Consider the following 18,512-nt stretch of genomic DNA (forward strand, 5'->3'; position numbering starts at 1 on the left):
CCTCCTACCTCTGCCTCCCAAGTGCTGGGATTAAAGGCGTGAGCCACCACGCCCAGCTTAGAATTCTTTTAAATTGTTAGGTAAGACAAAATTTTGTGTGTGTTTACGAGGTACTTGTCATATTTCAATATGTACATTCATTGTGTAATGTTTAAATTCAGATAACTGAACCATTTGCTTTATATTAAAAACATTTAAAATCTTTTCTTCCAGACTTTTGAAATACACAGCACACTGTCATATGTAGTCACTCTACCCTATCTAATTGTAACTTAATACCCATTGAGTAGCCTTTCCTCATTTCTCCCAGTTTCTTTCCCTGCTTCTCCTAGCCACCATTCTTTCTCTCATCTTCTGTGAGATGAGATTTCTCTATTTCATTTTTAGATCTTTTGCCTGACCTTTTTTTTTTCAAATTTTTTTATTAACAACTTCCATGATTATAAACAATATCTCCTGATAATGTCCTCCCTACCCCCACTTTCCCCTATGAAATTCCATTCTCCATCATATTGCCTCCCCCTGTCAATCAGTCTCTCTCTTACTGTGATGTTATGATCTTTTCCTCCTATTATGGTGGCTTGTGTAGGTAGTGTCGGGCACTGTGAGGTCATGGATATCCAGGCCATTTTGTGTCTGGGGGGAGCATGTTGTAAGGACCCCTTCCTTTGGCTCTTACATTCTCTCTACCACCTCATCCACAGTAGACCCTGAGCCTTGGAAGGTGTGATAGAGATATTGCAGTGCTGAGCATTCCTGTCACTTCTTTCCAGCACCATGATGCCTTCTGAGTCATTCCAAGGTCACTGCCATCTGAAAAGAGAAGGTTCTCTATCAAAAGTGAGAGTAGAATTAATATATAGGTATGGACATTGAAGTGCTTACTGGGCAGTTTGATGAGCATAGTATAGACATTTAGCCAGACAGCAGCAGACGTAACACCCCTTGTGCTCATGACTGCCCCTGATTTAGGTTTTCAGTATCAGGGATGTATTCCTTTCCACAGAGTGAGCCTCCAGTCCAATTAGAGGGCAGTTGGTTTCTACCATGACAGACTTGCCACTATTGCACCCATTGGCTCATTTGGCCTGGCTGGCAAAATAAAAGGCTTGCAGTGTCCGCTGTTGAGTATCTTTACCTTCACTGATGATTTCTCTCTCTCCCATTGAGCTGAATGCAGAATGACTTCTTCCAGCTTTCTGTCATCTGGTCTACATGGAGGAGGTTATAAACTCAGTTTCAGCAGGATTTTTCAGTGGCCTTGCAGCCCAGGTATGTGGAGTCTTCAGCCATAGGGTCTTCCCATCTATCTGTTCCTGGTGTGAAACCAGGGCCTTGGCAATGGCCTATAATGTTATGGGGCATCGTGGACCTCCCTGGCCAACAACTCACTGGAAGGTATCCCATCACTTTGCCTGACCTTTTTATGTAACATAAGGGATCTCCAATTTGTCTGTGTTGTCAAAATGATAGAATTCATCTTTTTCTATGGTTCAGTAGTATTCTGATGAATACGTAAGTTGTTTCTATCTTTTGACTGTTATGAAAATGTTGCCATAAACATAAACATACAAATGGCTTTGAGGGGCTAAGAATTTAATTTGGTGGTAATGTGCTTAGTGTCCAAGAAGCCCTGTGTCAATCCCCAGTACCTCATAAACCTGATATAGTAGTACATATTGGAGATGAAAGTGGGAGGATCAGAAGTTTAAGGTCATCCTGTGTTACACATACCCAATTAGAGAACAGCCTGGAATACATGAAACCCAGTTTTATCAGACAGAAGATGGAGACATGGCTTAGTTGGTAAGATGCTTGTCTGCAAAGCCTAAAAACCCAGGTTCAATTCCCCAGTACCTACATAAACCAGATGCACAAGGTGGCACATGGGCCGGCAGTTAATTAACAGTGGCTTGAGGCCCTGGCACACCCATTCCCATTCTCTCTGTCAAATAAATAAATTAATTTAAAAGTATATATATTTTTTAACATCATGCTTTTTACATACTGATTTTATTTTCCCTGGTTATATGCTCATACTTACTTGCATTAATCTTTCATGTTGAAATGGCTATATGTAAAGTGCCAGGAATCTCTGATTTGTTTAGATTTCCTACATAAATTACTGTGTAAATTTACAACATTGTATTTCTTTCAATCTCTACTTTTTTGTTCTTTTCCTTTCCTTTTTTTATGTTTGTTTGGACTTCTAGTATGGTAATTATGGAACAGTGCAGAACAAGGATATCTCTGCCTCTTTCCTGATCTTAGTGGGAATGCTTTGAATTTCTCATAGTTACAGGCAGTGCTAACTGCAGGGCTTTTGTTTGTTTGTTTGCAAGTATTTATGAATTTGTGGAAGGGCCCCCTGTTTCTTATTTACTGAGAAAATTTAAAATCATCAGATGGTGTTTCTTTGGTCTATTGCTTTGATGGATTAGTTGACCATTTTCATGTTGACTCAACCCTGTACATGTGAGATAAATACCATTTGGTCCAGTGTGTCATTTCTTCCCTCCCTCCCTACCTCCCTCCCTCCCTTCCTCCCTTTTTGTGTGGTTGAATGTATTCATGGGTGTACATGGAGATGCGTGCACCCCATGGGGGCATATGTTTAGGCCAGAAGAGAATGTTGAGAGTTTTCCTCTAGCACTTGTCTGCCAGCTTGTTTCTTTGAGTTGGACCCTCTCCCTGAACCTGGAGCTGCTGGTTTACTGGTCAGACTGACTCACCAGTGAGTTCAAACAATTCTCTGATTTCTCCACAGGACTGTGATTTATAGGTGTGTGTGATGTGCCCAGCTATTTATGTGGGTGCTAGGGTATCTAACTCAGACTAAGTCAGGCCCTCTAAGGCCTTCAGTCTTGCATGGCAAGTTGGTATACGTAAGTATACCCTCTGAGCCCTCTCCCCAGCCCCGATTTTTAGTTTTCTGACCATACTGGTGTCCATAGTGGCTGGAGTAACTTATATTTTTTTCCCAGCTGTTTGTGTTAGGTTTCTCTCCTTTCATCCTCATCAACATGTGTGCTACTTGTTTTCTTAATAACGATTTTGACCGGAATGATGAAAAGTTAATATAGTGTAAAAAATTAGAATGGAACACAAAGCAGTCTTCATTATATCATTTTCATACTTACATGTTATACTTTGTTCTCATTTGTTCCTTTTTCCCACTGTCCCTTTGTGTCCCCCCACCCCATCCCGTCATCCATCTGGCTCTTTTTCCATTTAGACACCTCTTTGCTTTCTTATTATATGTATCTCCTTATTCTTCTTCCTGGCTCATGGTCTTTTTTCTAGTTTTTTGACCCCTCCACATACATAACCTTAAATCTAGATTTCACATATAAGAGAAAATGTGTGGTATTTGATTTTTCTGAACGTGGCTTATTTTACTTAATATCATGGTTTTCACTTATATTCATCTTCCTGCAAATATGATATGATTTTCTTTATAGAATTCCATTGAGTATATATGTACCATATTTTCTTCATTCATCTGTTGATGGGTATCTAGGCTGGCTCCATTTCCTGGCTATTGTGAATGATGTCACAGTAAACATGAGTGTTTAAGTATCTCTGGTGTTTTGACTTAATGTAGTTTTAATTTTTCATTTCCCTGATGGCTAAGGATGTTGACCATGTTTTCATGTTTATTAGCCATTTGTACTTAATAATTTGGAAATTGTCTTTATTTCTGTGGCTCATTTATAGATATTTTTGGGGGTGTTTTTGGAGTTGTTTATGTATTCTATATACTACTCTGTCAGTTGTGGCTAGCAAAACATTTCTCCCATTCTAAAGGCTGTCTCATCACTTGTTTCCTTTGTTGTGTGGAAGCTTTACAGTTTCATGGAATCCCATTTGTCAATTTTTGGTCTTACTTGCTATTGGTGTCCTTTTCAGATAAAGTTCTTGCCTATGCCTATTATCTTTTAATAGTTTCAAACTACAAGTCTTTGCTTCATTCGGATTGATTTTCTTACTGAGTGAGTTAAGGAATCTAGGTTCATTTTACCTATGACTCCCCAGTCTTCTCACCCTATTTGTGGAGGTTGTCTTTTTCTTCAATGTATGTTTTTAGTATTTTGCCAAAAATCAGGAAGCTATGGCTGGGTATTTTATTTCTGGGACATGTCTGTTTTTGTGCCAGTATCATGTTGTTTTTATTTGTTGTTACTAGTTTGGAGAGCAGTGGAGCCTCTCAAGCCAGTGGCTTTGTGTCTGTGTTCTTAGACTTTGAAAGGATTGACAAGTGCAGACATGATAGGTTAAACAAAGGTTTACTAGAAAAGAAAATGAAAGTAAGGCAGAAAAGCTTGGAAATATAAGTTACTTATTGAGTTGGGAGGAGCTTTACAGCTTAAGTTTATTTAAGTGTATGTGGAGGATCTTGATTTGTCAGTCAGAGAGAGTAGAGAGAGAGACTTTGAGTCCTATACTGGGGGCATAGGCAAGCTATTGCAAAAGTCTTAGGAGTAAGAACCAGGAAGTAAAACATTCAGCCCTGATTGTCATCTTGATGAATCAGGTTGAGGTTCTGAGCAGACTTTTAGTCTTCCCAGGCTAGGTTCTTTTGTTTGATGGTCTTTTGGTCATGTGTCCATAACAACCATCCACAAAAGAAGACTCCCCACTCCTAATCGCTGTCACTGTGGCTTTGTCAGATAAGTTAAAAAAAAAAAAGTATAATTTGCATACAGTGAAATCTTTGGGTCCTTAATATATGTGATCAGATAGGTTTTGATAAGAGCCTACAGCTGTATGTCTGAATCTTTAATATACCATCATATTTTGACAAGAATATACAGCTGCACAAGTTAAATCCCTGCAGATGTAGAATGTTGTCTTCCTGATAAAGCTTTCTTTATGCTCACACAGTATTATTTATTGTTCTGTTTTTAGTATAGATTAGGTTTGGTGTTATTAATCATTTTACATGTCATACTTACTTCCACTACTCTCACAGCAACATGTATTCAGAGCATGGCTTATACACTATGCTTTATAAACATTTGCTAAATAGCTATGACTACACATCTTTCATGTAGTTTTGTTTTCAGTAGGTTCCAAACTTGGATATAATTATAATGTGAATTTAATGTTCGGTAGCAATAAATAATTTCAGTTACAGTCTGATAGCAGTTTTATCTCTCGAGGAATCTTTTTACCCCCCTGTTGAAACAGGGTTTTACTCCCAAGATGGCCAAACTCATCTTCCCACCTCTGTTTACTGAATGCTGAGAGTACAGGTGTGTTCCACACACCCAGGAATCTTATTTTTGTGGCGAACAAATGTAAGAACTGAATAAATATGTCTGTGTTGTAGAACAAACATATTTAATAAGGCCATGGAATAGTTGCAGTACTTTGAAAAACAAATGGGTAGAGTGCTATGTTGCAAAAGAATGTCCTGCCTTGCTCACCCTGTCCATTTTTAGATCAGTTTGGCTGATGGTGAAATACAGAAGTGCTTGCTACACAGGTGCAGTGTTGTACAGCTGTTACCAACATTCCTACTCATTCCTCCCACTCTCCTTACCTTCATATATATATTTATTTGAAAGAGAAAGAGAGAGAATGGGCACACTAGGGCCTCCAGCCACTGTAGGCGAACTCCATACACATGAGCCCTCTTGTGCATCTGGCTAATGTGGGTCCTGGGGAGTCAAACCAGGGTCCTCTGGCTTTGCAGGCAAATGCCTTAAGCGCTAAGCCATCCCTCCAGCCCTTTCCTTGTCTTCTTTACATAAAAATTATTCTCTGCTTAAAGTCATTAATGCTAGGAATGGGATTTGTAAAATTGAGTGTTATATACAAAATATATCACCCAGAGAGAAAATGGTCATTTTCAGGCCGTTGAATGTAAGTCCCTATATTTCAATTTTCCTAACTAATGTCTGGCTTTAAAGTTTGAGTCTTGGAATTGTAAGAGGCTGCCTTTAGAAGTCCCTGTTTGTAGAGGTGTTGCCCTCCAGCTGGAACCTCTTGAAGATAGGACAAGCTTTATTCATTTCTTAGCTCTTGCAACTAGTAGGTAGGTGTTACTTGTTTGCCCTCATCTGTTGCAAGATGAAGCCAAATGAAAATGTTGTTCAAATGCAGTATGGTACTAAATTAGATATTATGGCCAATTAAAACTGATGCCAAAGCAGTCCTATGAACAGTGTTTTTGGAGCAAAGAGAATGACTGGAATTAATTCTGCCCATAGTAGTCAAGGGGCACTACTGATAAATCTTCATAGATTCCAGTTAGAGAACTTGTTTCAAGAGTTTTTCCTCATCTAAAAGCCAACACAGGGCTGGAGGGATGGCTTAGCGGTTAATACGTTTGCTTGCAAAGCCAAAGGACCTCAGGTTTGATTTCCTAGAACCCATGTTAGCCAGATGCTCAAGGAGGCACATGCATCTGGAGTTTGCTTTCAATGGCTGGAGGCCCTGGCATACCCTTTCTCTCTCTTTCTCCCCCTCTTTCTTTGTCAGATGAATAAATAAATAAAATATTTTTAAAAAACTTTCCTTAAAAGGCACCACATATTCTTGAACAGTGTCCGCTCCCACATCCACATTTTTGTTTTTGATGTATTATAAGGAGATTGCAATTAATGGTTAAAAATTTGAAAGATCCAGAGAAAAATGCTTTCCTTAAACCATGTAGAAAAGCATTGCCTAGTTATTTCTATATTAAGTAGGATATAGATTTAAGAATCAGATGGAGATAGCTTTGAATCATGTCAGCTTGGATACCAGCTTATTAAAACATGTTTACCTCATGGAAACACCCTAACCATATCATGTACCAGTATCATACACACAAATGGAATAATATCTTCTCTGAAATGGTGGTACTGGAGTATGGAGGGAGGTACTTGAGGCAGCAGCTTGGTAGAAGAGCTTAGTACATGTAGTATATTCTTTTATTTATTTTTATTAACTTCCATGATTATAAAAAATAAATACACCATGGTTATACCCTCCCCCCCCACTTACTCCTTTGAAACTCTACTCACCATCACACCCCTCCCCATTTCAACCAGTCTGTCTTTTACTTATGATGTCATGATCTTTTCCTCCTCTTATGATGGTCTTATGCAGGTAGTCTCAGGCACTGTGAAGCCATGGATATCCAGGCCATTTTGTGTCTGGAAGGTGCATGTTATATGGAGCCCTGTCCCTTCCTTTGGCTCTTACATTCTTTTCGCCACCTCTTATGCATTAGATCCTGGGCCTTGGAAGGTGTGATAGAGATATTGCAGTACTGAGCACTGTGGTCATTTCTTTCCATCACCATGATACTTTCTGAGTCTTCCGAAGTTCACTGCCATCTGAAAAGAGAAGATTCTCTACCAAAAGAGAAAGTAGCATTATTATAAGGGTGTGAACATTAACAAAAGTGCTTACTGGGCAGTTTGATAAGCATAGTATATACATTTAGCCAGACAACAGCAGATGTTATACCCCTAGGGCTCATGATTACCCTTCTTTTAACTTTTCAGTATCAGGGATGTATTCCCTTCCCATGGAGTGGGCCTTCAGTCCAATTATAGGGTAGTTGGTTTCCTCCATAACAGATGTGCCACTATTGCACCCGTTGGCTCATTTGGCCTGGTTGGCCATAGTATATTATTTTTGTTCCAAGGAGAGCATTCATTACACAGTGATTAGGACTGTAATGCTATCCTGACATTATGAAGCTTTTACTTTAGAAGACTTCTGCATTCATGCTTCAGTTTGTTTGGCATGTTCTTAGTCCCCATTATCTTCAAGGAATTGGGATAGGAAGAGATTTTGTAGTCTTGTTTGGAAAAAAAACACCAAATAGTAAAATTATAATATATAGTAGTGCAGTGATATTAAGAATAAATACACAAGGCGTATGCAAAGAGGAAGGTCACAGTAAGTTACAGTTGTTAATCATTCTTCATGGCTTTAGCCTAGTGCAAATTGGACCCTCAAGAAAAGGAAGGAGAACATTCACGTATAAAGAGGACCAGAAAACAGTAGATCCAGATATATAGAACAAAAAAAGTGCACATTGAAGCTGCTTTTGTTGATCCAGAGAAAGCTGGAGAAGAGCACCATAAATAAACTGTTTACCTCTTTTCCTGGACCTGTAGAGAGATAATTTGTTTCCTAATCTCACATTCTTGAGGCAGTAGGAACTGCCTCTTGCTACATGCACCTTTGTTTCAAAACACATGCTCCCTGCTTTGTAAGTTTTCTCCTTTTGAGTAAAATGCAGAGAATATTTAAGGGCCTACGCTATTTGCAACCTTAAAAAATTTTAACAATATGGGCTGGAGAGATAGCTTAGTGGTTAAGGCACTTGCCTAAGAAGCCTAAGGACCCAGGTGTGATTCCCCAAGACCTATGTACGCTAGAAGCATAAGGTGGCACATGCATCTGGAATTCAGTTGCAGTGGCTGAGGCCCTCTCTTTCTAAAAAATTTAAAAAGAAATCAGTATAATATAGTTTCTTCTGCTTGCTCTGTTTTTGATCTAGCCACCAGAAATGTTACCAATTTTCCAGTCTTACTATATTTGGCTGGTGTTTAGTGTATCAACTTCAAGTTTCAGATGTCTGTGTGGTATGTTCCCTCTGCTTCTTCAGGTTACCATTCAAATGTAGTTAATATTGCTTTCTTTTACTATTTTTTTTTTTTTTTTTGAGGTAGGGTTTCACTCTAATCCATTCACTATGTAGTCTCAGGGTGGCTTTGAACTCATGGTGATCCTTCTACCTCTGCCTCCCAAGTGCTGGGACTAAAGCATGTTCTGCCTTGCTCGGCTTTTACCATTGTTTTAAGTGCAAAACATGGTGGGAAACCACTGGAGGATTTTGAAGCTGTAATCGAATACTGTTTTAGGAATTTGATATTTAGTCATCAGTGTAGCTTAAAGGAAAACTAAGTCAAAATATTAAGGATGGGGGCTAGAGAGATGGCCTAGCGGCTAAGGTACTTACTTGCCTGTGATGTCTAAGCCCTGTTCAACTCTCCAGGTACCACCTAAGCCATATGCACAAGGTAATGCTAGTGTGCAAGGTTGTATATGCACACAAGGTGGCACATGCATCTAGAGTTCCATTGCAGTGGCTGGAGGCCTTAGCACGCCAATTTTCTCTCATAAAAAAATTAAAAAACGAAGATTAAGGATGTACATAGGCAAAGTTTTGGTGTATTTTCAGTTTGAAATAACCTAAACAAGGAAATTGATGAAGAAATAGTCAAAGAAGGAAAATTTGAGAAGAAGCAATAATGCAAAAATTGTTGGAACTATAGAGTCGAAGACAGTAGACTTCAAAGCTGTGCTTTCAGGAATGGAAGAGTAAGTTATAAGTGCTGTCTCGGCATTTTCACTGTCATAAGATGAAGGTGGGACCTGTAATTCATTCTCAGGTCTGCCTAGAAATAAGGTGGAATAATAAATGAAGTGACAAAGTCTTGTAGTCACCTGCTCTTGAAGTAAGCTTTCTTTTCCATTATTGCCAAATTGGAAAGGGATGTTTTATACTGTTCCTAGTAGTAAGATGTCTTTTTTGTTTGTTTTGTTTTTCAAGGTAGGGTCTCACCCTAGTCCAGGCTGACCTGGAATTTGCTATGTAGTCTCAGGGTGGCCTCAAACTCATGGCGATCCTCCTACCTCTGCCTCTGGAGTGCTGGGATTAAAGGTAATATGTCATTTTCATTACAGACTAGATAACTTGAATGAGGACTGTTAGTGTTTTATACTAAAATGATTTGGAAGAAAGATGTATAAAGATACTTTTGACATAAATTTGAGGACTTGGAATTTGTTAGCACTATGGATTGAAGAAGCTTCCTTTTAAAACTTAACCTCATGACTATATTTTATTTCTGCTGTTGTTGGGTTTGTCTGTTATTGTAGTAGGTGACAGGGGTTGTTAACATTTGGGGAGGATATATATTTATTTAATCAGGAGGTGAATAGGGCATTCTTTTTGGCTTTTATAGATAGGCTGTGCTTTCAGTTATCTCAGCCAACTTAATTGGCAGAACTCAGAAGATAAGAAAAAAAAGAACAATGTTTCTCAACAGAACTGTTTTTCTCTTAACTTTTTCTTTATTATCTCATCCTTCTACCTTCCCAGTGGTTTGGGACATATCTTCTCCATCTTTTTGCAAAATTTTAACACTTTTGCTTCAGGTATTAACACACAAGGTAGAAAAATTAGGAGTGCATTTAGCTTAGATAGCACAGTTAACATTTTCAAGCACCAGTTGTATGTCTAGTACCATACTTGGCTACATACACACAAGTGTGAGGACTCCTGGTCCCTGTTGTGAGGCTCATAGTAGAACATAGAGCATCTGTAATTTACAGCTATGTTTTTATCCAGACACTCGAAGAGCTGGGTTCCATTTGATATTTCTGACAAAAATAATTTAATTAAAATTGAAAATAATCCTATTATGCATTCTCTTCATAGACTTTAGAAGTTGCTGGTTTAGAACTGCATGCTTTTATATTTCTATGAATGTAGAAGCAAGTATCATTTGGCCAACTTATTATAAGATTGACATGACATTTTTGGTAGTATGTTGTGCTAAATATAGCTTTATTTCAGTGTACAAATATCACATGAAAATTAATGTTATTAAGCTATTAATTTTTCAATCCATGTGCTATGATTTTTAAAATGTACTTAACATTTATTCTATTCTACTTCCTTCTGAGAACTTGATTTTTCTATCTTTCAAAAAAATTTTCCTTCCCGTTTGTTGTGTAGAGAAATGTCTAAATATCTTTTGATGATAACAGGATACATTTTTTTCATTGCTTTTTTATTGTATCTTGTTAAACTGGTCTCTCTCATGGACTTTCTTAGAATCAGGCAGTTCCTGGTTCCTATGGGACTTCCTGTTTTCTCAAATAAAAATAGAAAAGCATCACAGAAAGGAAACCTGGTCATTGTGAACTACTTTGTGAGATAGTTTAGTTGTGACCTGGGTTATGTGATGTAGAATCTGTATATCTTGAGTAATTTGAATATTGGAGCATTTTTACATATAATAAAGCATGATATGGAAGAAGTTCTGAATAATTGTTAGAGACATGGTATAGTTATTCTTATATTTGGGGAAGAGTTAGAAGAAGAAGGGTGTATGGAAAAACTATAAATCCTTTCCTTATACTAGTTTTTTTCTTTTTTTTAAATTCAGAGTTGTCAAATACTGGGCTCCAATTCTTAGCTAACTTGTATATTTTTTTCCTGCCATTTTTCTTGGTGGTAGCAAAGATTCACAGGGTTCTTTTTAATCATTAGAATTCTAAAGGAATAACTTGTAGAACAACTGAGAAGAGAATGCAAGCTAAGATACAAACCTGGTATATAATTATTAATAGTAACAATAAATACATAAACATTATTATTGACAACATAGTGATATAGACAGTATGCCAAGCATTTATATAGATCATTTCATTTAATCCTGACAGCAGCTGTATACATACGGTAGGTATCATCATTATCCCTCCTTTATGGGGGAAATTGCCACCTAAAGTGACTAAGTAGTAGTAGGAGATATTGTTGAATTCTGGAGCTGGGACTTGAATTCAGTGTCTGACACCAGAGCTCTTGCTCACAATGGTTATGGAGAAAATCACAAATTCAGTGAGAATGATTAATATAGTGACTCTGAAAAATTACTTTCCCAGTTCTGATTACCATCAGTTTGTTTACCTTTTGTATGTATATTTGCATCCAGTTTTAGGGGAGTATGTGCTGGCATTTCAGAGTGCATGTTTAGGGGGACGTAAATTCTTAAGTGATGCTAATAGTTCTCTTTGTTTTTTGTTTTTTCTTTTCCTTGATAGTAAAAAACCCCTTTGATGAAACATTTGGAAATATACAAGTAAGTAAAAGATCATAATGCTTACATTTTATGTCATGTTTTAAATGATGAAAGTATTAAGATGATAGAAGGAAAGTAACATTCAGATCCTGGTAGTTTGAGGCAGTGCATTTCCTTTTGCTGAATATTCCCAGCTGTAATATAACTTTAAAAGCTGCATTGTTAATCACTTCAGTGCAAAGCCAACTACCAAGCTAAATGCAAGTGGCACATCCTCCCTTGATCTTGGTCGTGTACTTGAATGGGTGCTATCCTAAGTTGTCTGGTGCTTTAGTGGGGTTCTTCCCCTTTGTCCACATCTCCACTCTTTAGATATTTTTGCTTGGTGGCCTTTTTAACCATCAGGAAGATTTGGAAAGAAAATATCAAGGTGTTTTAAAGGTTCTTTTTCTTTTCAGAGGAAGTTATAATAACTTTAGCCTAAATTTTACTTATATCAAAATATTTGTTGCTTTTTTTTTAATGGGAACTGGCTATTAGACCTGTATGGAAAACTATTTGTTTTATTAAGGGGTGTGTAATAAAGTGCAGTAAGATCCATAGATTTGTTTGTTTATCCATCTAGTGATTGATTGATATGTGTGTATGTGTGTGTGTGTGTGTGTATGTATGTATGTATGTATGTATGTATGTATGTATGTATGTATGGTTACATGTGCCACACACAGTGCATGTGTGGAGGTCAGAGGACAACTTTTGAGATTTCTGTGTTTCCCCTTCTTTGAAACAGGATCTCCTTTTACTGCTGCAAATGAATTGTCAGACTGCAAAGAAATATCATATTAGCTGGCCTATGAGCTTCAGATTCTCCTGGCTCTACCTCCCATTGGCTTTGCCTTCCATTGTTCATAGGCCCTTTAAGAATCATAGAAGCATGTACCACTTTGCATCCAGCTTTACATAGGTGCTGGGGAATTGAACCCTGGCTGGCAGGCTATGTAAGCAAGTGCTTTTAGATGCTGAAATATTTCCCCAATTCAGAATATCATTTTAAATTATTGAGTGGAACTTTGAAATAATTATGTTCAGTAATAAACTCTAGTGATGACATTTGTTTAAGATAATGATGACATTTAGAGTTCTACTACTGCAGCATCATATTTAAGTTTAGTGCATTATATTGAGTTTTCAAAGAACAAGTCTTATTTTTCTTCTGTTACTTTTTTCCCCATGGAAGAAGTTCTGAACCTCTGAATGCTTATAATGAAGATAATGGACATTCACTTACATTAAGAGCTTTATCTGTTTCAGACCCTATGCTGAGTGTTGAAAATCCATTGTCATTTAATCAAAGACATGGCACAGTTAAACATGTATTTGAAGAGAACATTGACAAAAGTGGGAAATATTTAAATGTGACACTATATGAGAATATTTGATGGAGTCACTTTTTAATTTTTTAACTTTGTGTGTTTGTGTATTTGGGGTGTGTATGTATACATGTTCATATATATGTGGGTCCACACATCTGTGCAGTTCTGTGTGGAGGACAGAGATGTACATTTGGTGTTTTCCTCTGTTGCGTCCTCGCCTTATTTTTTGAGACAGAGGCTGTCACTGAATGTGGAGCTCACTGATGCAGCTAAGCTACCTAGCCTGCAAGTCCAGTCATCTCATAAATCTGACTCCTCAGCCTTGAGATTACAGATGCATGCTGCTGTGCCTGCTTTTATGTTGGTGCTGGGATCCCAACCCAGGTTCTCAGCTTTATGTGATATGCACTTTACTGACTAAACCCAGTGTAGCAGACAGCTTCAGATTCACTGAGATGAACTTTCAGACCAGGCACAATTATGGAGGAAGGGATTTATGGAAGTTTACAGATCCAGGGGAAGTTCCATAATGGCAGAAGAAGCTGGCCTGCCTTCACATGCCCAAGCAGACAGAGAGAAGCACAAGCCTAAAGGTCAAAAGCCACAGCACACTTCAGGAACTCCAGCTAGGCACACTTTGCATATCTTTAGATTGAAATCAGAAACCCACCACCACACCTTAACATCACCCAGTGACATTGCCTCCAGCCAGGTAGCCAGCAGATGCAAACTACAAATGACTGAATATATTGAGGGCCTTCTATTCTATTCAAACCACCACACCCAGTCCTACCTTATTTTTTTAATCTCAAGAATAAAATATTTGCTTTAGAGGATGATATGTATACATAAGCTTGATCATACTAAAACAAGAAATTGGAAGAAGATAGCTAATTTGAATTATAAACTTTTTCTTTCTTTTTTTTTTTTTTTTGGTTTTTCGAGGTAGGGGCTCACTCTGGCCCAGGCTGACCTGGAATTCACTTTACAGTCTCAGGAGGATGCTCTTGAACTCACAATGATCCTCCTACCTCTCCTGAGTGCTGGGATTAAAGGCATATACTACCAAGCCTGGCTTTATAAAACTATTTTTGATTGATAAACACTTGATTGATTGATTACTTGTGTATTTATTATAGGTCTTTAATTAGCAAGGCAGTTAGGGAAGCCAATTGTAAGATGGATTTCAAACTGAAATGTTAGGAGACATTTTGAGAAACAGGGTGGATGGTTTGTAAACCAATATGAAAGTTACTTTAAAAACTGATTTGAGGGGCTGGAAAGAATGCTTGCTCTCCAAGCACAAGAACTCAAGTTTGATCCCTAGCACACATGTTCATAAACCAAAAAACTAAGCATGACCACACACTGCCTGTAACTCCAGCACTGATTGGGGTGGAGACAGGAGACCACTGGGGTTCAATGAAAAACTGTGAGCTTCAGGTTCAGCAGAAGCTCTGTCTCAAATAAAAGTACAATAGAGGAAGACAGTGTCCTCCTCTTACCTTTATATGTGTGTATGGGGCACATGCATCTGCATACACACAAAAAATTAAACATTTTCAGATTTGCTAATTTAGTATACCTTGTACCGAGTATAACTGAACCAAAGCCTTTCTGATTCTTTCTTAAGCTTGATTTGTGTACTTATACATTATGAAAACCTTAGGGAAAAAATTATGGTTTAGCTTTTTGAGTGCTTAAGTTCCTTACATGAGAACCTAACCACTTTATATGTGATCTAGTAGATATCAATTCTGTCAGGTTAGATTTTTTACTCTTTTTACCTTGGGTAACATTTATTCCTTCATTTCTGATGTTGATTGAAGTTGTAATCACAGAGGACAGATGCTAAATATTCAAATTTTGTTTTGATTTTGGAAGAGGTGTGAGCATGGGCATGATCAGGACATCTAAACCAAAAAGGAAACCACCTGCCTTTTTTCCCAGACCAGAAAAACATGTCACAACTTTCAGATACTTTATTTCCTTAGCTTGAGCAGATTCACCTTGATTATATCTATCAAGTCCATATACTGCATTATCTTAGGGACTTCTGCTCATTTTATTATGATAAACATTTTTATTGAAATTTGTTCATAATTCATAATATAACAAGTGCAGAGCTTTCAGACTCTTGAGTTTTTGGTTTTACTTTTACTTTTTGATGTAAGACATGGTCTTGCTGTGTAGTCCAGGCCGGCATAGAACTTGCTGTCTTCCTGCCCAACTGCTGAGATTATCAGCATGCATGAACAACCATGCCACGCTCTGTAGTGTCAATTTTTATTTTATGTGAAAATAAGGATTGACTTGATTCAGAATTGACAGAAATGGGGCCAATAAAAGGATTATAATAGTGGCAAAATGCTTGGAAGGCAAGTAGTAATAAATATCCCTGTTGACCATAAGACATAAAACCAAGAACTTGGTAGTAGTAGACTCTTGTAGTGTTTGAGTATCCTTTCCAGGGTCTCTGATTAAAAGTGCATTGCCAAAGCATGTTACCCATAGTGTACAAACTGGTTCTTTTGATGAGCATAGACTATGAAAACATGGAAAGATGAGGGTGCATATCATTACACCTTTAAGTGTCATTCTGAGCCTTTTAATCTTGCCTGAATTTCCTGCATGGATATTGATCTAGAAATTAAGACTCAGCCTTCTGAAAGTCATGAATTTATCTCAGATAGTATGAAAAGTTATTACTCCTTCTCCTAAACTCCCCTTCCCATTCTCCTGACTTAAAATTGGTTTATCTTTATTACAAGTGCTGTTAAATTGAGGGTGTAATTGTTTTAGACTGCTTGGCATGTTACATAAACTATACCATTGCCATAGCCTCCTGTCTGGACTCCTTTCAACTGTTACTTCTGTCTTTACACCATCCTGTACATTCTGGTCAGAGGATTATTCCTGAGTTGCATATGTCTGGTTTACTTTTATACTCCTCATTTTCCAGATTAAAGTCAAACTCTGTCTTCATGTTTAGGGCTCTCTGGTGGTTAATTTTGAATTACTTTCCTGGTGACCTGCTGGTTAGATCCAGCTACTGGTTATATAAAAAATATAACTAATGCTTTTGGGCTTGTCTGCATCTGCTATTCCTTCTGCCTGGTATGCTGTCCAATTATATTCTTTCTTTGGAACACAACTCTGGTGTTCTGTCTTCTCTATTTGCATTGAGTATGGCATTTAATTTTTTTTTTCTTTTGCCCCTGTTCACTTTGCTTTGAGAAAATAATTCTAACTCCATGTTCTGCTTTGAATGCTTGTTTCAGTGTAATGTTTCATAGTTTATTTATTTATTTAATAATCTTACTTAAGACACAGAGAGATAGTAAGAGGCAGATAGACAGAGAGGGCATACAAGGGCCTTCAGCCACTGTAAATGAACTCCAGGCACATGTATCACATTGTGCATCTGTCTTACGTGGGTCCTGGGGAATCAAACCTGGGTCATCAAACCTGGGTCCTTTGGGTTGGCAGGCAAGTGCCTTAATTGCTAAGTCATCTCTCCAGCCTATGTTTCATAGTTTTCTACAGAATCATCTTGAAAGTCTAAGGAAGGATGCATGTTGACATGACTGCTCATTCCTTTAGCTATATGTTGTTGAATCAGATTAAAAGAAAATACAAGGCAATCTTGATGGAAAAAGAACTCAGAAGAACAGTGTAGATGATCATGCATTGTATAATGCAGGATTGGAGGTGTTACTTAGGTGGCTAGGGGATTTTAATGTAAAATGATTATTAAGGTCCCTTAAGTTATGGTGACTATTGTTTAAATATGAATTTATCTTTTCAGATTATGTAGCTTTAATTATTTTTTAATTTATTTCCTCTGATTTTTAAATATTTACATTTTTTCTTAGAATTGGTATTTCATAATAACCTTTTAATTTTAGGAAAGTGAAAAAAATCTTATGATGAGCACATTATACAAGCTTCATGATCGACTGGCACAACTTGCAGGTAATTAATATGGCATATGTAGTCTCTAAGATGTTTCTAACAGTTAATTGGCATGCATTCTATGTTATATTGATAGAAATAATGTTTTCAAAGTGCAGTGTTACATTTGTGGAAGACTTTTCTTTAGAAGTTTTGTTACCTACACAGAGGTTTTTATATTTATGTGTATATACATGTATACATGTGCACGTATGCAACACACACACACACACACACACACGCCTTTTCCTGCCTGCAGTATATCTAGATATATTTGCTATATAATACATGTATATTATGCCATACTTTAAGGTCAATCTAATTTATATTTATTTAACAGAGGGGGGGCCAGATAGAGAGAGAGAATGTGTGTACCAGGGCCTCTAACCACTCCTAGTGAACTCTATATGCATGAGCCACTTTATGCATCTGGTTTTACCTAGGTGCTGGGGAATCAAACCCATGTCTTTAGCTTGGCAGACAAGCTCCTTAACCACTGACCCATTTCTCCAGTCCCAGTTTAATTTTTTTTTGCACTAATAGTAATAAATTCTGAATACTGAAATATCATTTGGATTGGGCAAGTAATTAAAATCTGAAATGAAATACACAACTATAGATTATCTTTTGGTGGTTATATGTGTGTCATTCCTTTGGCTAAAGTTAATGTATTAATCTGTTCTAAAAGGATTTTTCTTGTATTTTTTTAAATTGTATTTGTGAGCTCTCAGGTACCAACACACATACCATTAGAATAATTTATTATAAATGAATTCATATCAAATATACCTCTTTTTTATCCTTTTAACATTTTAAAGTTACTCAGTTTTTACATAAAATCTGAAAACAGATGCTTTGGATTTCCCCCTTAAAAGAAGCTGTAAGAACATAAAAACTGTGGCTTTTCAAACCTTAGGTGATTGTTTTGTGAAAACAAAATCATAGGTAGAAGCCTAGTATACAAATATGTAAGTTCTTTGAATGGGAATATTTAGGGTCCTGATAGTTTCTCCATCTTTTACTTATCTTTTTTTTTTTTTTTTAAATTTTTGGGTCTGTAATTCAGTTTAGGTTTTAAGGCTTATAATCCCAAATACATCCTAAAAAGCCTTCTTTGGAGACTGCGGAGGTACCTTAGCTGGTAAAGTGCTTGCCCTACAAGCATGAGGGCCTGAGTTTGATCCTCAGTACCCAAGTAAAATGCTGGGCATGGTAATGAGTGAGTGTAATCTCAGCCTTGGAGAGGCAGAGGCAAGAGAATCCCTGGGGTTTACTAGCCAGCTAATCTGGCCTAACTGGTGAGCTCCAGGCTATTGAGAGCCTCTGTATCAAAGGAAATGAGTGGTGTCCCTGACAGTGACATTCA

The 18,512-nt window shown here is 37.4% G+C and overlaps 1 protein-coding gene across 1 annotated transcript in view; it reads left to right on the top strand.

The window, feature by feature from the left end:
• The window catches only part of Lemd3 (LEM domain containing 3), a 79,838-nt gene that overhangs the window by 33,860 nt on the left and 27,466 nt on the right, over positions 1–18,512 (top strand). Inside the window, exons 2-3 of the mRNA XM_004650062.2 lie at positions 11,842–11,879; positions 17,101–17,167. Coding sequence (XP_004650119.2) covers positions 11,842–11,879; positions 17,101–17,167 — 105 coding nt within the window. The remainder of the gene's footprint in view (positions 1–11,841; positions 11,880–17,100; positions 17,168–18,512) is intronic.

Source organism: Jaculus jaculus, chromosome 6 (assembly GCF_020740685.1).
Source record: "Jaculus jaculus isolate mJacJac1 chromosome 6, mJacJac1.mat.Y.cur, whole genome shotgun sequence".
Taxonomy (NCBI): domain Eukaryota; kingdom Metazoa; phylum Chordata; class Mammalia; order Rodentia; family Dipodidae; genus Jaculus; species Jaculus jaculus.